We start from the raw sequence: 21345 nt of genomic DNA, 5'->3' as shown, positions 1-21345 counted from the left end.
GTCTAATTAATAAGTATGAACTTCCTGTCATCTTTGGCCTGTTAAAAATGAATTTTAGCAGCCAACAATTTGCTAAGAATAATTTTAAAAGTTGTTTAACAGTTGGTTCACAAAAAGTGGTAATGGATATATTATATTTATATTAGTCACTCTGGCAAACGTGAAAAGGGACAATTCTGTTGGCTGCCAAATGAAATTGGAGAATACTTATTTTAATTTAAAAATGTTGCCAGGCTGTTGTTGCAGATTAAGCCATTTCTCTTGTCTATGCTTCAAGAGCCAGAATATTGTATTTTCCATAAAAGTTTCCCCAGTTCTATCTCAATGCAGTGCCTTTGGAGCCTACTTTTCAATGATCAATTTTAAAAATGAAATTAAAAAAAGATTAGAACTACTAAGATGACGAAAGAGCAAAATGTTTACATCTATTTAGAAAAGCAGATGTAAGATTTTTCTGCCCAATCGCCCAGCACCCAGACTCTACTGCTCCTGTATAGACCCAGGAGCAGCGGAACTTCCTCTTAGGCCTGCTGCTGCGTCTCAAGCCTTGAAAATTGGGACCTGCTGGCTGCTGCTGGAGATCGGCAGCCAGAAGGTCCCAATTAAACCACAGGCAGCCCAGCCAGAAGCACCTAGCAAATGTTTGTGTCAGAAAATGAGGCGGGAAGATAAGAATCCCTCCAGCCTCATTTGAATGGCTGTGACAGGCGTGCTCCTACTCCAGACATGAGCCAGGATCTACCCCATCTTCTCCACCCACTACCCAGAAAAGCCCTGGAAATCCCAGGGCAGCGTAAAAGACACACAGATACAGTGACACAGATCCCCGTTTTTCTGGCCTTTATGCATGGGGAATTAGGCAACCCCTGGGCAAGTATCAGAAATATCAACCCTCAAAAAATTGCAGTCAGTTATATTGCCCCATGGAGATGGAATTCATCACAAAATCCAACCCCATGTTTTACACTATACTTTAAAATTCTCATCTTTGTTTTCAAATCCCTCCAATGGCCTCGCCCCTCCCTATCTCTGTAACTTCTTCCAGTCATATAACTTGCCGAGATCTCTGCGCTCCTCCAGTTCTGGCCTCTTGAGCATCCCCGATTTTAATCACGCCACCATTGACGACCGTGCCTTCCACTGCCCTGGAATTCCCTCCCTAAAACTCTCCGCCTCTCTACCTTTCCTCCTTTAAGACACTGCTTAAAACCTACCTCTTTGACCAAGTCCCATCCTAATATCTCCTTATGTGGCTCGGTGTCAAATTTTGTTTGATAATGCTCCTGTAAAGTGCCTTGAAGCATTTTACTACGTTAAAGGCACTATATAAATGCAAGTTGTTGTTGTGTATGAAGCAATGGTACCAAAACAGAACTAGCACAAAGTAAAACAACCTCTGTAGTTGCTTTCTTGCTGGTTCCAGTTGATACTGGTGCCATTAAATCCAGTAAGTAGTTTACAAAACAAATTAACCCAATAGCTCAACATTTCTGACGTTTCCAGCAATACGAAATCGCAATGGATGAAAATGTAAAACTAATAAAAATGCAAAAAGCAAAATACTACAGATGCTGGAAATCTGAAATAACAACAGTAAATGCTGGAAACACTCAGCAGGTCATGCAGCATCTGTGGAGAAAGGAAAAAGCTTAGATTAACATTTCAGGTTTATAACCAAAATGAAAGGAAATGCAGTTTATTCTGCCAAATAGTTCAACCTACTTACTCATCTTACTTACTCATTTTTTGGGAGGACTTCATTTACTACAATGGATCCAGATTCTTGGAATCGCAGCAAGCCCTACTGACTCCAGTTTTGGAACCAAGATCTCGGTTATGTTGAAGCACCTAATTTGAATCAGGGATGCTTTTACTGGTTGTAAGCGGAATCCAATAAAGTACAATCATAAAATTGGCTGTCTTTCTCAATTTAATCATTTTGCAATGCTGCACAGACAAATCAATTACAAAGAGTAAAAAGAAAGTCAACCAAAAAAAAGAGAGGTTGTCCTATCTCAGTTTATATGTTTGGGTTTGACCAGATAGCACACTTCAGCAACCCATTACTGCAGGAGTAAACATTGAGGGTGAATTGAGTAAAGTAGAGTGGTGCTGATAACATGGATGGTATGTGATCTGTGCCATTCATCCACTTCATCTTGTTTGTTTGCACTTATATCGGTCTTAAAATCCAAAAGAAGATGGACAGTTTTAACATAAATCAAAAAGGTCCTGCATACAGTCAAGCTGTTGCATTTCATAAAAACCCTTTGAGATATCTGGATTGGGGGAATAGGAAGGAAAAGATGAAAAGAGTCTGAGCTGCCTCTGAAGCTCTGTCAGAAGATCATTAATGGAATCAGTCATTGGATTTTCCATATAATTTTACATTTATTTCTTTGGAAAACTGATGTAACAGAGACCCTCTTCCAAAGTTGCTGTTAATTTCTCATGTTCTGTTTAAACTGTATAGTAGATAATCCTTTCTAGTGTTATTTAGACATAGGGAATAATCAGCTTTCCACATTCTGTTTCTCATGCACTCAAGGACAGATTTGTTCAGAATTTTTCAAATGAAAAATTGATTGCAGTGAATATTGTTTATATTGCTGAGTCAAAGACTCCTCATCTTGAAAATGCTTTGCATTATGGTATTTTCTGAACTACAGATTGAGGCTTTGTGATATATGCTTCGTGCTGCAACTCCCTCAGTACTTAATATTCTAAGATATATTCAGATTATTAGTTCTGCTGTTTGGGTGTTTGGACCAGTTACCAAAATAGAGAATCCAATCAAATATCTAAGTATTTTCTGTCTGGGAAGGTTCCGTTTTTTATTTGCTGTGAACCCATCAACTTATTGAATGTAATCCTGTACTTTCCAGTCGTGACTGATTTCATGTCGTTGTGTCAGGGTATTTTGCATTCTGCTGCGCACATCAGAAAAAAATACCTGAGACACTGAGATTTTCAGTGGGAGGAATAATTCTGGCACTCTTGGCCTCTTTGCTATCCTGCAGTGTTTTTGTCAGTTCTAGAGTTTGCTGAATGTGCCATGCAACTCTGAACTTGTATCTACCATCCAAAAATCAGATGTGAAAGGGTATTAGATCCTTATTTTATTTGTATTTAAATACCGTGTGAACAACAACAACTTGCATTTATATAGCACCTTTAACATAGTAAAACGTCCCAAGATGCTTCACAGGAGCGATCAAACAATTTGACACTGAGCCACATAAGGAGATATTAGGACAGGTGAGGTAGGTTTTAAGGAGTGTTTTAAAGGAGGAGAGAGAGGCGGAGAGGTTTCGGTAGGGAATTCCAGAGCTTAAAGCCTAAACAGCACAACCGCCAATGGTGGAGTGATTAAAATTGGGGATGCGCAAGAGGCAAGAATTGGATTAGTGCAGAAATCTTGGAGGGTTGAAGGGCTGGAGGAGATCACAGAGATAGGGTGAGACCACGGAGGGATTTGATAACCAGGATGAGAACTTTAAAATCGAGGTGTTCCCAGACCGGAAGCCATTGTAGGTCAGCGAGCACAGGGGTGATGGGTGAACGGGACTTGGTGCGAGTTCGGATACGAGTAGCAGAGTTTTGGGTGAGCTCAAGTTTATAGAGGGTGGAAGATGGGAGGCCGGCCAGGAGAGCATTGGAGTAGTCAAGTCTAGAAGTAACAAAGGCATGGATGAGGGTTTCAGCAGCAGATGAACTGAGGAGACAGAGACGGATGATGTTACGGAGGTGGAAGTAAGCGGTCTCGGTGATGGAGCAGATATATGGTCAGAAGCTCATCTCAGGGTCAGATAAGACGCCAAGGTTGCGAACGGTCTGGTTCAGCCTCAGACAGTGTCCAGGGAGAGAGATGGAGTCAGTGGCTAGGGAAAGAAGTTTGTGGCGGGGACCAAAGACAATGGGGGTGATTTTAAACCCCAAGGATGGGTGAATTGGGGGCGGATGGGAGTTGAAAATAGTTGTTTTTTGGATCGCGACCGCAACCTGGCTTTATTTCCAGGTTTAATGTCGGGCGCGTAAAAGTACAGGCTTCGCACTGGGAATGCAAAGTCTGAAAATTTTGCGGTTGCGACCCAAAAAACCCAACTATTTTCAACTCCCACCCGCCCCCAACCCACCCATTCTTGGGGTTTAAAATCACCCCCATTGTGTGAAGGGGTTAAACCTTATATACTATCATTATAAGTTAGAAGATTGGCAACTACCGACATTCCTTAAGACTTTCTCCAAGTGCCCAATGCTATGTCAGTGTTATAATAGTAACCCACTGCTGTCAATGTATGCAACTCAGTTTTGATCTGACTGTACTGCCCCAACACAATACATTCCTTTAAGATGATAGATCTTTCTCAAGAAGCACACTAATCCAATAGGTTTTCTTTAGTACATAGTTTAATTAAATTGTAAACCTAAGGAACATGGGCCTAGATTTTTCCCTGGCCATGTGGAAAATCCATTTACTATAATTTTCATTAACATATATGTGATTTATCGGGAGTTCAAGCTAGAAATGCAGCCATTACCTGTGGTGGAGAATGAGAGCATCAGCCTACGTGGTTTAGTATAGGTCAGGTGGAAGTAAATGGATTGGCTTTGTTGTGCCTTCCTTAAAACACCATTTAAACGTGTGGCTTTAGTCCTGCACCACTGATTAGATGTGATGTGACTGTGGCAGTGTTGACAATCTGTATGTTTCATTGGCTGGATATCTGGTCTTTGAACCTGGTATTCAGCAGTAAAAAACATTTTTTTTTAAAAGTTGCTCCCACCTCTAAAATGGACAGGGGGACAAAATGAGAAAGGTAAGGGAAAGATTTCAAAGTTAAAATAAATAGCAAAAACAGTTAGAATAAGTAGAAAAATAATAAAATGGTGCTAAAAATTTAGAAGGAAGAGAGAGAATAAGGAAGGAGAGAGAGAATAGGAGAAAAAGGACAGGTAAAATATTAAGCATAATGGGGTGGATAATACCATCCCAGCAGACATAACAAGTGACATAATGGGAGCACCGCAGGAGCTGGGGGCTGGAATGGTGGGCGCCAGCAGCTACTGGATTGCGAACTGCCCTTGAGGTGCCATCATTTTTTTTAATGCAGTGGGGACCCAAATCCCTTTTCAGAAAACAGCCATCAGAAGCTAAATCAGACGGTGTGCAAAATTCGCTATTGAAAGTTTTGTGTTACCTCACAAGATAAATTTATACGCCACTGTGTCTCCTGTAGTGGCAATGGCCACTGTACCCACGGGTATACTATTCATTTTGGACATCGATTTAATTCCAAGCCTGACCTCGAGTTAAATTATCCCTTTTCAATTGTCTCCTAGCCCGCATAACTACCTGAATTTTAATGACCAACCTTAAGGTCCTAAAGTAAATTGGCCTTTTCATTTTTATTAATTTCTGTAAGTTTCATAAAAGCATTTTTAGACAGGAGCAGTCTTCAGAGCAACACGAACGACAAGTAAATTGTTTTGTCTGTGCTTTTACTAGGAACTGAGTTGAGATTGCCTAATCTCATTTCACATAGGGTGCTTACAGCCAGTGGAGAGAAAGGGACAATCATCCCACCAGATTCAAACCCAGGTCTCCGAGATGAAAGGATAGTCAGTCTCCAAACCCACTGCACAAACCAGCTGTCTTAATTGCTTGAAAATATTAAAATTAATTAAGTAGAAATTAATCCAATATATTTTTAACTACTAAGCTAAAATGAACATTTCAATACATCATTTAATCAGGGTTGATTAAGTAATCAGTGAAAAGTGTGGTGAAGCAAAGGAATTGTCCGTAATATGAGTTATGCTTTGTTGAATGGCATATATGAAAAAGTCACAATTCATTACCAGAACATCAATAAGCTGTTCTGCTTGAGTAAGCTCGTAAGATAGATTCATTAATAATATATTATTGATATTGGGTCATCGTTGCTATTTATTTGATTAGTTGCTGCATTCTTCAATTTTCATAAGTTTATGCAATCTGAACTTCATTAATTCTCAATAACTATTTCCATTCAAATAGCTTAAAAAGATATATTCAGAGTTCTAATATATGTTATGAACTATATTTTCTTGTATTCTGATGCAAAAATAGGCTAAGTATTCTAATAATACCAATCCTGAAATGCAAACCTTAAGACCAGTGTCAATTATTTAGATTACTCTGTCACCTTACTATCTGTCTTTCATATAGAAACAGTCTGACTGCATGCATTTCCTGTTGTCTGTCGCACTTCAGTGTCACACTGTAACTCGAGCAATTTCTGTCAAACTTTTACTTAATTTGCTCAAATTTCATATTCATAAAACAGCAAAAAATCAAACCTGGTAGAAATTGTACCAAGTAGTGAAAATAGCAATTGTGTAATTCAAAAAAACTATAAATCAAAATGGGTAGTCAACAATAGCTTCCAAAAAAAAGACATACCAAATTTTGTCTGCCATTCTCCTGCACTAAGTTGTGTATGTACAGCTAGAAGCAACTTAATGTAGCAAACACATAACAAATTAAACAATTTTGAAAAAAAAAACACAAAACACAATTGATGAAGGTTTGTGTTTCCGCCCATCAAATTAGAAAAGCAATTGGAAACAATTTTGTCAATGGAAAATGTAATGTATTAACTATAATAGCACAATAAACTCTTGATTCATTCACTGCTTTGTAGCTCACTGCTAGCCATCTATTGCCCTATATGAAAATTTACAAACCAGATATATGATTTGTTTTAAAAAGCACTAAGGGTAGTATCATCATAGTATCGTAGTAGGTACGGCACAGGAGGAGGCCAATCGGCCCATTGTGCCAGTGCCGGCTTTTTGAAAGAGCTATCCAATTAGTCCCATTCCCCTGCACTTTCCCCATAGCCCTGTAAATCTGTCCTATTCAAGTATTTATCCAATTCCCTTTTGAAAGTTACTATTGAATCTGCTTCCACCACCCTTTAAAGCAGTGCATTCCAGACCATTACAACTCACTGCGTAAAAAAAATCTTTCCTCATGTCGCCTCTAGCTCTTTTGCCGATCACCTTAAATATGTATCCTCTGGTTAATGACCCTTCTGCCACTGGAAACAGTTTCTCCTTATTTACTGTATCAAAGCTGTTCATGATTTTGAACACCTCTATCCAATCTCCCCTGAACCTTCTCTGTTCTACGGAGAACAACCTCACTTCTCCAGTCTCTCCACATAATTGAAGTCCCTCATCCCTGGTACCATTCTAGTAAATCTCTTCTGCACCCTTTTCAAGGTCTTGACATCCTTCCTAAAGTGTGGTGCCCAGAATTGAACACAATACTCCAGCTGAGACCTAACCAGTGTTTCATAAAAGTTTAGCATAACTTCCTTGTTTTTGTACTCTATGCCTCTATTAATAAAGCCCAGGATCCCTTATGCTTTTTTTTAGCCTTCTCAACTTGTCCTGCCACCTTCAAAGATTTGTGGATATGCACCCCCAGGTCTCTCTGTTCCTGCACCCCCTTTAAAATTGGACTATTTAGTTTGTAATACCTCTCCTCATTCTTCCTACCAAAATATATCACTTCACACTTTTCTGCGTTAAATTTCATCTGTCATGTGCCTGCCCATTTCAGTCTGTCTATGTCCTCCTGAAGTCTGTTACTATCCTCCCCATTGTTTACTACATTTCCGAGTTTCGTGTCATCTGCAAACTTTGAAATTATGCCCTCTATTTCCAAGTCCAGGTCATTAATATGTATCAAAAAAAGCAATGGTCCTAATACTGACCCCTGGGGCAAACCACTGTATACTTCCCTCCAGTCTGAAAAACAACCGTTCGCCACTTATCTCTGCTTTCTGTCCCTTACCCAATTTTGTATTCATGCTGCCACTGTCCCTTTAATCCCATGGGCTTTGATTTTACTAACAAGTCTATTATGTGGTACTTTAAGTATAAGAACTATTTATGCATACATTAACACAGCAATTATTTTGCAACCACCTGTTTACACAGCTGGATGTGTTTGATTGTTTCAACTCTCATGTGCTTTGTTAACTTTGAATATCATCTATCAGAATTTAAAAAGCGGTAGAACCTTTACCCGTGGAGTTTTTATTTCTCAATGGAATGTATATTCGTTGAGAATGTTGAAATATTTCTTTAAATGTTTGCCATTGCTTATCTACTGTCATACCCTTTAATCTAATTTCCCAATCTACATTTGCCAACTCACCACTCATACCTATGTAATTGGCTTTATTTAAATTTATGACTCTAGTTTCTGACTTAAGTACGTCACTCTCAAACTCATTGTGAAATTCTATCGTATTGTGATCATTCTTCCCAGCGGATCCTTTACTGTGAGATTACTAATTAACCCTGTCTCATTACTCATTACAAGATCCAAAATAGCCTGTTCCCTGGTTGGTTCCCTGGTGTATTGTTCTAGGAAACTGTGTCAAATGCATTCCATGAACTTGTCCTCTGGACTACCTTTGCCAATTTGATTTGTCCAGTCTATGTGTAGATTAAAGTCCCCCACGATTATTGCATTACCTTTGTTACAAGCTCCTATTAATTCTTGAATAATACTCTGTCCAACGGTATAGCTACTATTAGGGGACCTGTAAACTAATCCCACCAGTGTTTTCTGCCCCTTGTTATTTTTTATTTCCATCCATACTTGTTCTACTTCCTGATCTTCTGAGCCAAGATCCTTTCTCATCACTGTCCTTATGTCACCCTTTATTATCAGGACTACACCCCTCCTTTTCCACTCTGCCTGTATTTTCGGAACGCTAAGTACCCTGGAATATTTAGTTCCCAACCTTGGTCACCTTGCAACCATATATCTGTAATGGCTATTAGATCAAACCTATTTATCTCTATTTGTGCAACTAATTTGTTTATCTTATTATGAATGCTCCATGCTTTCAGATAAAGAGCCTTTAATTTTTCCCTGCTTTGACCTTATTTGCTGATGCACTATTACCGTTAAACTCTCTGTCCCTTCCTGCCAAACTCTGCTTATCTTTATCCAAATCACTACACTGCTCTGTTGCCTTGATTCTTCTCATTAAATTTCTCAATTTCCCCTCACCTGACTCCTCCCCCTCCTTTTTAGTTTAAAGCCCTATCTACAGCCCTCATTGTTCGATTCGCCAGGACACTGGTCCCAGCCCGGTTTATGTGGAGCCGGTCCCAACGGAACAGCTCCCACCGGTGCCAGTGCCCCATGAATCGAAGCCCATTCCTCCCACACCACTCTTTGAGCCACGCATTTAACTCTCTGATCTGTTTGTCCCCTATGTCAATTTGCGCGTGGCTCAGGTAGTAATCCAGAGATTATTACCTTTAAGGTTCTGCTTATTAATTTAGAACCTAGCTCCTGAAAATGTCTCCGCCGAACTTCTTTCTTAGTTCCAGCTATGTTGTTGGTTCCTACGTGGACCACGACAACTGGATTCTCCCCGTCATGCTTCAAGTTCTTTTCCAGCCGTGACGAGATTTCCTTAACTCTGGCACCGGGCAGGCAATGCAGTCTTCGGGACTCTTGGTCGTGGCTACAGAGAACGGTGCCTATCCCCCCGACTATGCTATCCCCTACCACTACCACATTGAGACTTAAATTCTTAGCAATTCCTTATTCTTACTGTTTGCAAATTTCAGTGACCTCTTATCTGTTTTGGATTTCTCACAATCAAAAATAAAACAAATCAACTAGAAATATCATTAGCAGCGAACAGATAAAGTGACTACTCTAAATTCCAACAGAGGTTGGTCATTTGTTTTAAACCCATTAAGTTTAATTTTCTTAGTGTTTTGAAGTCAGGGTGAATCATCTGATCCTAACCAGTGTCAAAGTTTCTCCTTTTGAAATATTTGTTGATTTTCTGATATTTCTAATGAGGTTCTCTTCATATTTCTTATATTGATGAATTCAGTAATTCCTGTGTCTGTCATGACCTTCAGGGGTCTAAAAACAGCAAACTTCAATGTGCATTTTCTCATGTGTATTTACTTCAATTTCATAAATGACATTGTTCAATACATGGTCAAATAAAGTATTAAATAAGGATAACCAATAGCCTTGTCATTACTACTGAGATCCAGAACCAGGTGATGAGATGTTAATTGATGCAGACTGCACTTTCATTCTTTTTATATATTTTTCATGACTTCCAAATGTTCAAGAATCTTAAGCTAACATTGATGTCACAACTGTTCCTTCTTTGTGAGTGATTCCTTGTCATTTTCTTCAGAACAGTTTTTTTTATCTGCCTAGAAATGGGTTCACTTGTGCTGTTGTTATTTGATCAAAAGCCAGCTCATCTCTTAGGTGACTTTTCAGCTCATGGTCTTAGATAGTCCATCACTTTTTTAACAGATTAGTCTTAGTGCTGTCCTGATTTTTAAAGTTGCTTCATTGGTTATTATAAATGCATCTAATATTTATATCAAATAATACGGTTTTTGGGAAGAGCGATGACAATTGGCTCATTCTATGTGGCGTGGCAGTATATTTTTCCATACATCTTGCAAATCCTTCTTGTTCCAATAATCCATGTGGCTTTTTAATCATTTTGTACTATAGTTCCAGCTTGGCTCAGCCTTTGAGTCAGAAGGTGGTTTATTCAAGACTCACACCAGGATTTGAGCACATAATCTAGGCTGACATTTCAATGCAGTACTGAGGGAATGTTCATTGCTGGAGATGGTTAAAAGTTTCAGCTGAAAGACAACAATGCCCCAATCGTATGTTCAGGTGGACATAAAAAATCACACTTTTTTTCCACAGATTAACTGTTCAGTCATCTCATTTGTTGTTTGTCAGACCTTGCTTTATGCGAATTGGCTGCTGCGTTTGCCTTGAAAACAACAGAGGCTACATTTCAAAACTATTTTATTGGCTGTGAAGCACTTTAGGATGTCCTGGGAATGTGAAAGGTGTTGTATAAATGGAAATTGTTTGTGCTTTGTACAAGTGCTCCCTATTTTCTTGCCTGTTAATTTATGATGGTTGTGGTTTAATTTAATTTTTTCACCACTCCTTAGCTAATCCTGAGTCCCAGCTGCTAACCAATCTTTCACACTGATCTGGATAATTTTTACCATGCAGTTCTTTTGATCTTGCAGGTAATCACATTTGCTTTTCCACCACTTCTTTTGTGCTTTCTTTTTCTTTTTGAATCAGTAGAGTTGCTTTTATGCAATAAAAGTGAAATGATGGCAGGCACACTATTCTCCTGCCTTTGGCTGAACTAGGAAATACAAAACTTCTGACTCACCTTGTTCTGGCAGCAGTGGAGATTTACTTTCTTATGGACCATTTGAGTTGCCACCAGATTTATCAAGTCTCCTGCCTGACATCTGATGGGGAAAGGATTGAAAAATAAACAAGTAAAACTGGCCTTGAGAAGCTGGTATAACACCACTGTTCCACTACCAGAACTGCAGTGTAAAAGTGCCTTTCATTTATCCATTGTATTGGTGATTTACACCAGTCACTTGGTATATACTACAGATGCATTCCCATTCAATCTAAAGTGTCACAAAGTTGCTTCTTCAAGGGGAGTTTGGAGAACCCCTCTTCCCTAATTTTTTTGCATTTTGTATGTAGCTCTAAGTGCTTTTTAATATAGGCTATTTTGACATAAGAGGCATAAAAACAATGTAGAGGGTGGCTTGACTGATATTATAATATTTGATAAAACTTTTCTGACTCTGTAGAAGAGTTTCTGTCTCCATAGAGCCTTCATTATCACTGGGTCAAAATCCTGGAACTCCAACTCCCTACTTAACAGCACTGTGGGAGTATCTTCACCACACGGACTGCGGCAGCTCACCACCACCTTCTCGAGGGCAATTAGGGATGGGCAATAAATGCTGGCCTTGCCAGCGACGCCCACATCCCATTAATGAGTAAAAGAAATGCGGGTTTACAGCAAGGAGGCCAAAAGTCCATCGTTTCTGTGCTAGCTCTTTGCTAGAGCAATCCAAAATGAATCACACTGCCCTGCCCCATCCGATAGCCTCGTATGTTCCTCTGCTTCAAATATTTATCTACTCTTCTCTTAAAAGATGCAATGACCTCTTCCTCAACAATATCCTGCGGCAAAGCATTTCACGCCCTAACAACTCTGTGTAAAAAAAAATTCTCCTAGCCTTGCTCCACATACTTTTAGCAACTGTTTTAAATTGATGACTCATCAGTGACTCCCCAATCCAAGGAAATGGTCTTTCCCATTTCATCCTTTCGAAACACTTCAAAATTTTAAAAACCTCAATTGAAATTCCTCTTAGCCTTCTCTGATCTCGTGGAAATATTCCCAGTATCTCAAGTCTTGTCTTATAACTAACACTTCTCATCTTTGCTCTCCTGTCATATCATTTAAACAATGTACTTCAGATATTTACAATGTACAGTGTCACTTTCCGGAATCATGTTGCATTCATATCCCTAGTTGTTAAGAATATTCTGAGTAAGGGGCACAAAGGCTCAACACCTACCTCACCTCACTAGCATATTTTATTTATTACTATTAATTAGAGATAACCATGCAAGCAGAGCTGCATCAAACTGTTATACAAGGGAACTGGTGGGGGTGGGGGGTAAAGCAAATTAGAAGAAGTGTTGCACAAGTCAAATTTAAAGAATTTATCAAGCTTTCCTGCTGGTTAAGGCAGTGCACAGCTGAACCATTCATATCAGGAAGGTCCTAGATTCGAGGCTCGGTCTGTATTGTTAATGGAGTCAGTGCAGTGATAGGGATGCTGAGTGTCCCTGAACAAAGAGGGCAAAATAAACTGGGATTCCATTCCAAATCACTATTGAGTGTCTCCTGCTGGGGTAGATGGTGGAAAAATTGCAATTGCCTAATTCACTTACCATGTAACAGAATAGAAAACATGCCTGTGGTAATTAAATTGCCTCCTACCTATAGAGAGATTGTTGATTTGGGTGGCAGAAAAGGACAGGACCTTGCTCAGCTATGATGCCCCAGAACAAAATAGCTCACTGCCAATCACTGTCTAGATTCACACAAAAAGAATGGCTATTTGGGTTGAGTGCTAGAAGGCTCAGTGAACCAGCACCACTCACCCTCTCAATTCCAGCAGGGAGTCAACGCCTTTAAGATGAGAGTGACAAAATTGATGGAAAAATGACAATGAAATGAAAAAAACTGAAAAAAGAAAATACAAGTCTACAAAAAAAACTTGTGAAGCTGGCCAGACAGATACAGAGTTAGAGCCTCAAATGCGAATAGACTATTCCAGGAATTAATGAGCTAAAATCAATCGTTTTCATGCTGGAGGCACTGGTTTCTATTGATCGATGAGGTGCATTCTGAGAGGCCTCTTATGGACTGAAGCAGTGGAACATTAGCACTCTAATTCTCCTCATAAGCAGCTAGCAATTTAATTAACACAGGCGTGTCATTCCATTCAGATACATGGTAAGTGAATTGGGTTGTTGCAATCTTTCCATTCTAAGTAGATTTTCACTAATTCCGAGTTCACTGTAAGCTGTTCCATTGTAGCCTCTGAGCAATCTACTGATAAATTTAGGACGGAACATGTTCACAATGAAATTGTAATCATGCGATACAGTCAATTTTCCTGCAATTGAAAGGACAAGTCAGGTGATGTATATAACAGGCCAGAAGTCGCTCAGAGCGGCTAGGCAATGCTCACCGCAGTTCCTGTGAATTAAATTAACAAATATACTTACTGCGGGCTCTGTGGTGTCGAATTGCATGATTTTGAACTTTTAAAAACTTTTACGCTATCAACCCAGCCTCTGAGCAGCGTGAGTTGATGCGCATGAAACAGTCCGTGAGAATAAAAGACACGCCCACAAAATCTGTCAGGAAGAGAAATCACGCCCACAAGCAGGCAAGCAGAATTCATTCATTTGAAGTTAGTATTCTGTATGTCATTGTAAATTTAAAAAAAATTACATTTTTTAATAAAAAGCCAAAGGAATAATTGAATTGAATTAGAGACAGAAGAGAAAAGTAAAAAAAAACATTTTTTTTTAAAAAGGCCAGTAACTATTTATATAAGGAGTAATATGAGACTCCACATTTTTATAAGTTAATTTTTAGTTGTTTGGCAGTCATTAAGACTAACCGCGCTTTTAAAATTTAGTTTAGACCTGGTATTTTTAAGCGTGCCTGTTTAGTGGCGTAATTAAGTTACTTGCCAACTCGGCAGATAAGCAAGTTGCCACTTTTTCAGTGATTTCAATGATTGCAGCGTGCGATGGCCCTTTAATTTGAAGCTGTCAAATCGTCGGCGAACCAATAGGAGCAAGTTCACTATTTCCGTGTTTTAGTGTGCATTTGCAAACCCAAGAACTTTCTCCTTCGATTCACCATTGAAAACGGAGAGCGCTGTTGAGCTCCTCCATTATTTTGGGAGCAATTTCTGGCCCAACACGTTTTAAACTTTTTAAAAAGAAGTTTATGATGCAGATCTGTTTTTCAGCTCTTATCTGCCAGGAGATCCTGCAGTATGAGTTCCCTGATTTTCAGAATAAATATTGGTCTCTGTGTGTTGAGTCAAACTTTAAAGATGGCTTATTTTAACAGCATAACAAAACTACTTTGCCCTGATGTAAAGTTGAAAGTTCTTCACAATTGTAATTGTCTAAACACAAATAATATGAAGAAATCCATGGACATCCATTTTGGATCTGAGAAAGACAAATCAGAATAATTTTTTAATGGTGGGAGACCATTAAAAAGGATTTAGGTATCCATATACACAAATCACTAAAAGCTAGTGTACAGGTACAAAAAGTAATCAAAAAGGCTAATGAAACGTTGACCTTTATCTCAAGGGTTTTGAATTCAGAAGTGAGGAACTTGTATAGAGCTTTGGCCACGCGATGTCTGGAGTACTTTCATGTAAGATACCTTGGCCTTAGAGGGGGTACAGTGCAGATTCATCAGAATTAAAGGGTTAAATTGTGAGGACAAATTGCATAAACTTGTCTTGTATTCCCTTAGAAGGTTATGGGATGATCTAATTAAGGTGCTTAAATAGATAAAGGGATTCAATAGAGTAGATACAGAGAAACTATTTCCTCTGGTGGGGGAATCCAGAACAAGAGGGCATAATCTTAAAATTACTGCTAGGCCATTAAGGAGTGAACTCAGAAAGCTCTTTTTCACACTAAGAGTAGTGGAAACCTGGAACTGGCTCCCCCAAAATGCTGCGGATGCTGAGTCAACTGAAATTTTTAAGATTTGAGATAGTTAGATTTTAGTTGGGTAATCAAGGGTTATGGAACAAATGGAGTTGAGATGCAGATCAGTCATGACCTAATTGAATGGCGGAAGAGCCACTGAATGGCCTACTCCTGTTCCTATGATGTTTTTACAATTATACAATAAGGAAAACTTCCATAGCCTCTCAGAAATTTCTTAAAGCTATTCATATACAGTTAATTACTTTGAAGTGTAGTCATTGTTTTTATCGATGCCGTTTTGGACAGAGCAAGATCTGAATGACAATGAGATAAATGACAAGTAAATCTGTATTTGGTGGTTGAAGGAGGAATGTTGGTCAGGACACTGGGAGAACTCCCTGCTCTTTAAATAGTATCATGGGATCTTTAAAGTCAACCTGAACAAGCAAACAGAGAGAATAGCTTTCACGTCTGATGTTCATTTTGGTTAAATCTGAGTGAGAGTAAGTTACTAAAACAACCTCAAAATATTTGTTGATTTCTGTTTTATTGTTTGATTTAATCTTTGAATTGGCATTTCATTCAGCTGTCGAATAGTGGCATTCTTTACATCGTAAAGGCATTGAAGTAATTTCATTTTTATTACCTTACTGAAAGATAAATAAGTTTGTTTAACTACATACCATTAATGTAGAGATGTTTAACTACATACAATTAAATGTATTTTAAAACTTATCCAATAGTTAAAGCATTTTTGATTAAAGTGTACAATTCTTCCAGGAAATTGGCATGCACGATTGACTTAAAAAGGTCCATTATTTTTTGTACTGTGTCACTTGATGTTGATTTTTAAATGAAAACTAAAAGCCTGATATTTCTGTAGGAAAACAGTAAAGAACATTCTATTAAGAAGGAAGAATAGTCCCATGAGTTGCTACATAAAGAGTGGTTATCTGTACACTTACTGGGGTCTCTGTCACTTCTTGTTATGTTTTAAGCTTTAAAAGTGCTGGATAGAGATCACCTGAATGCAAGTATTTTGTGTTGAGTTTCCCCACATGTTAATGTTGTGCAGTTCCATTTCAGTGGCCTAATGAATCATGAATGCTGCCTTCAATCCACCATCTCCATTCATAATGTCACTGGAGTGGAGCTTCACAATGTCGCATGCAGGCATGTCTGCTTCCAGGCTGTCTCAAACCATCAGTTATACATCACAAAGCATATTAACAAGGGAGAACTGCAAGATGTGCACAGATATCTGCCATTATAACATTCAGAATTGTGCAACAGTTTAGTATAATATACTTCCCCTTTATGATCATAAGTTTCAATTTGATGAGATTTAATTAAGAAAATGTGTGTAGATAAAGGATTATGAGCAGCGGTGCGGAATAGAGAAATTAGTGAGTGCTATTGCTAATCCATTCCTTTATATGAGTCAAAGAGGCATGTGAGCTATAGCACATGTAGAGAGTTCTACACCCCAACTGATTGTAATACTCTGAGTAAAGAAACTACAAACCTATTTTTTTTTTGAGTAATTTAAATTCAAAAGTTCTGTCCAGCTCTGTTCATTAATTGGGAATTAATTCTGGTTCAAGCAACAAGTAATGGTAATTTCAAACCTTGTCAAATTGTGTGGGCTCTATTGAAGATTATACATAAGGTTAGTCATAGTTTTTTAAAATTCATTTTCTCTCCTCCTATAGTCTTCTTGCTAGAGTAAGGTTCCACTGGTGGGAATCATTCTCCAATATGTCCAAGTGACTATTATTCATGTATGACCCTTGATGGTGAATGATGGTAGACCTTTCAATTGCTGGGGCATCACAACCTGATTCTTTCCTTACCTGACATCTAGTTATGTAGACGTCAATCTAAGGTCACTGGATAGTTATCAGGAGTGGCAATGCTGGCTACTTTTTTTCCTTTCCCCATTCCTGGGATGCTGACTCCAATTGTAGCATCTTTGCTACCACCCAGCTGAGCTCACCTAACCAGTTGTAACCTGGAACCTTCCTGATCTGTAAGCTTCAGCTACTCACTGGATAAACTCACTGAAAAATTGGGAGAGCTGGCCATAGTTATTTTTAACCAAAATTGTGTTATGAAAGAGATAGATGGAAGAGATATTTCAACTCTCAACAATGACCTGTTGTGATTGCCACAATTCACAATGTTATCCTTCACAATATCCACCAGTCTAAGTGCAGCAAAAAAAGACCTACAGTTCTTAATAAAAAAAATTGTTTTAAAAATTAGAAGCCATTCTAAATTTTCCTGTAAGGTTTCGAGCATCAGTCTACCATATTGAGTAATACCGAGTGTCTGCCACAAGCTCATCTGATAAATAGTGGTGATGTTCTACGCTTGTGTTCACTAGCCTCCCACAATAGATTGGAACATGGTGATTTATACCACTGGGCAATCTTGCCTCAGAAGTAACTCCTGTTGGTATCATTCTTTTGCAGTCAGAGCCAGAGGGATTTTCTCATTTCCACTTGTATGTCTGTGCTGCTTTCCTCATCAAATGGCGAAAGGAAATTTTGGAAGAAGATGACTTTCAAGTAAGTAATTAATGTCTGTACAAGCCCCACTATTTATAGAGTAACAATGTTAAATTGCCTAGATCCTGACTGTTGACTTAAAACTGTTTGAGGAGACTGTGATCAAAGTTCCACTTAAAACCAATACATACCTGCTCAAAACAGTTGATCTGGAAGCAATTTAGATGCCAGCCTTGGCTTAGTGGTAACAATCTCGCATTTGAATCAGAAAATTGTGGGTTCAAGCCCCACTCCAGAGACTTCAGCACATAATCTGGGCTGACACTTTCAGATGAAATGTCTGCCCTCTTGGGCAATTTGAAGAAGAGCAGGGGAGTTCTCCTGTTGTCCTGGGCAATATTTATCCCTCAACCAACATCACTGAAACAGATTATGTGATCATTTATCTCATTGCTGTTTGTGGGACCTCGCTGTGCACATATTGGCAGCTGCATTTGCTAAATTACAACAGTGACTACATTTCAAAAGTACTTCATTGGCTGTCAAGTGCTTTGGAATGTCCTGAGGTTGTGAAAGGTGCCATATACATGCAAATTCTTCCTTCCTTTCTTCTTTTGTTCCTTTTTTCTTTCCTTCTTTCTTTCTGTACTCACAAACAGCAGTTTAATTGAAATCCCTTGTGCACTGTTCAGTATTTTCAGAGGAAACAGTTCCAGTTCTTTTGTCATTTTTGAATTTCTCCCTGCGTTAAAAAGCTTTTAACAAATGCATTGAAGGACACAGGATAAGTCATATTTCACAATGAGAACACCAATGCAGTGGCAACATATAGGAGCACTCAGGGTGCCAAGTTCACTTCTAAAGTCCAAAAAATATGGAAACAAACCAGCTCAGTAAATGTCTTCTCATACTATAGAGGGGAGATCAACTAATCACATTAGACTCTACTTGTACTGTTCCAGGTAATTGAGGATAGCAATCTATTCCAATGCCCTGCTTGAATTGGTCTACCTATCCTCAGTGCTTGTTAGAGTGCAGACAGTTGTCCATTAAGACTTATAATTTAGTTTTGGGTCTGTCACAACACAGTAACTGAGCCATTTGAATGATAATGAATCCACAGTATCTGCCAATAAATAAATGTCCATTCAAAATTCCTAATGAAAGGAATTTTTTATAAGACCCTGCATAATGACATAATTACTCCCATTAGCCTTGAACACAACCACCATCCTAGTAGGACGTCATGATCACTGTCACCATTTTGAACTTGCTCAGCTCTTTAGTCATTTTAAAATTTAAATCATTTTTCTTAAAATACAAACTTGTAGCAATAATTTCTATTTGTCAAGAGTGTTGGAGTTAATACATAGATCCTGTACGTTGATTAAATGAGTCAACATTTAATCAGCGCAAGAGCCTTTTATTATCTCACATACGCCCGACAGGCACGAGTTACTGCAAACAAAAATCTGGAAGTTAATCTGACTACATGTAGTATAGATTGATTTTTACAACTAGAAACAGAAATGTTTCATAGTAAAGAAAGGTATACAAGTTTGCAGTCAGTTCCATATTAATTATGGACAGGGATGTCAATAATTTACAGCTGTAAGGGTTTTGGGTGGCATCACAAACTTTGACAGCAAAGCTCAAATGATTTATGGATGTTAGCTGAAATCTCAGTCCAATTTCAGCATTGTAAACACTTTATCCATTGTTAAACTTCATGACGTGTACTGTAGTTTTAATCAAATGAAAATGCCAATTTTCTTAAGATTCAAAAGAGAGTGAGGCTAGGCATTGTTTTATAATTAAGCAACATAGAAAGAAAATTTTACCTGACCTCTGATTGTTTTGGACAGCTGAGTAGTTTTATTACTAATATATGCCCACTTATATTAGTTCATCAATGCCATTAAATCACTAAATCAGCAACAACATCTTGCATTTATATAGCACCTTTAGCATATAAAAATGTCCCAAGGCGCTTCACGGAAGCATAATCAGACAAAAATGGATGCCGATCCAAAGATGGAGATATTAGGAGGGCTGTCCAAACATCTTGGTCAGAGGTATGTTTTAAGGAGAGTCTTAAAGGAGGACGAGGAGATGAAGAGGCAGAGAGGTTTAGGGAGGGAATTCCAGTGCATAGGGCCTAAACAACATATGGCACAGTTGCCAATGGTGGGATGAAGGAAGGGAAGGAGTACCAGGGGGGTTTGCAGGGCTGGAAGAGGTTGTGAGATAGGGAGGGCAAGGCCATGAAGGGATTTAAACATGAGGATGAGAATTTTAAGTTTGAGGTGTTGGGAGACCGGGAGCCATTGTTAGTGAGAGGGACTAGGATATTGGCACCAGAGTTTTCGATGAGCTGAAGATGGGGGAGGGTGCAGGATGGGAGTACAGCCAGGAGTAGTCTGAAGGTGACAAAAACACAGATGAGGATTTCAGCAGCAATTGGGCTGAGGCAGGGGCAGAGGCAGGTGCCATTATGGAGGTGGAATTAACAGGTCTTTGTAATGGAGAGTCAAATAGAACACGGGGTTGTGAACAGTCTGGTTCAACGTGAGACAGTGGCTGGGAAGGGGGATGGAATCAGTGGTAAGGATATGGAGTTTGTTGCGAGGGCAGAAAACAATGACTTTGCTATTCCCAAAGTTTAACTGGAGGAAATTATGACTCATCCAAGACTGGATGTTGGACAAGCAGTCTTACAACACAGAGGCAGTGGAGGCGTCAAGACAAATGGTGAAGAGGTAGAGCTGGGTGTCGTTAGCCTACATGTGGAGGCTGACCCCATGTCTTCAGATGATGTTGTCAAGGTGCGTCATGTGGATGGGGAAGAGGAGGGGTTAAAAATAGGTCTTTCAAGGACTCCAGTGGCAATGGTACTAAAGATGCTTTGCCTACGATTAGAAACATATGAGAGGATCCAAGCGAAGGCAGTCCCCCTAAGTTTGACTGGAGGAAAAGCATTGGAGTGGGATGGTGTGGTAGACAGTGTCAAAGGCTGCAGAGAGGTTGAGAGTGGTGAGGAGAGATGGTGCACCATAGTCACAGAGGAGGATATCATTTCAGACTTTGAATAGGACCATTTCAGTCATGGTAAGGGCAGAAACCTGAATGGAGAGATTCAAACATGGAGTTGTGGGAAAGATGGCAAGGATTGGGAGGCAACAACGTATTCAAGGACTTGAGAGGAAAGGGAGGTTGTATATGAGGCCGTAGTTTGCAAGAACAGAGGGGGTGAGGATGGGTTTCTTGAGGAGGGGGTGATGTTGGCAGTTTTGAAAGGGAAGGGCGGTATCTGAAGACAGGGCAGCATTTACAATGTCAACCAGCATGGGGGTCAAGAAGGGAAGTTGGGTGGTTAGCAGTTATGTGGGCATGGGATCAATGGAGCAGGTGGTAGGTCTCATGGTATAGATGAGCTTGAAGTGGCTTGAGGGGAGATAAAAGAGAAACTAGATAAAGACTTGGGTTCAGGGCTAAGGTAGGAGGAAGCCTTGAGGAGGTTTGACTTGGTGGGCAAGGGGAAGGAAGGAAGCAGGAGAGGCTGCTGAACAGAAAATCTCAATCTTAATGACAAAGAAGTCCATGAGCTCCTCGAATTTGTTCTTAGAGGTGAGAATGGAGTGCCAGAGGAGAGGGGTTTAA

The 21345-nt window shown here is 39.2% G+C and overlaps 1 protein-coding gene across 4 annotated transcripts in view; it reads left to right on the top strand.

Moving 5' to 3' along the window:
• LOC137344466 (TBC1 domain family member 22B-like) overlaps positions 1-21345 on the top strand; it is a 318631-nt gene that overhangs the window by 277293 nt on the left and 19993 nt on the right. For all 4 annotated transcript variants that reach the window (XM_068007450.1, XM_068007451.1, XM_068007449.1 and 1 more), the window contains one exon: positions 17650-17745. In XM_068007450.1, coding sequence (XP_067863551.1) covers positions 17650-17745 — 96 coding nt within the window. The remainder of the gene's footprint in view (positions 1-17649; positions 17746-21345) is intronic.

Source organism: Heptranchias perlo, chromosome 27 (genome assembly GCF_035084215.1).
Source record: "Heptranchias perlo isolate sHepPer1 chromosome 27, sHepPer1.hap1, whole genome shotgun sequence".
Taxonomy (NCBI): Eukaryota; Metazoa; Chordata; class Chondrichthyes; order Hexanchiformes; family Hexanchidae; genus Heptranchias; species Heptranchias perlo.
This window is presented reverse-complemented; position numbering and strand designations above follow the sequence as displayed.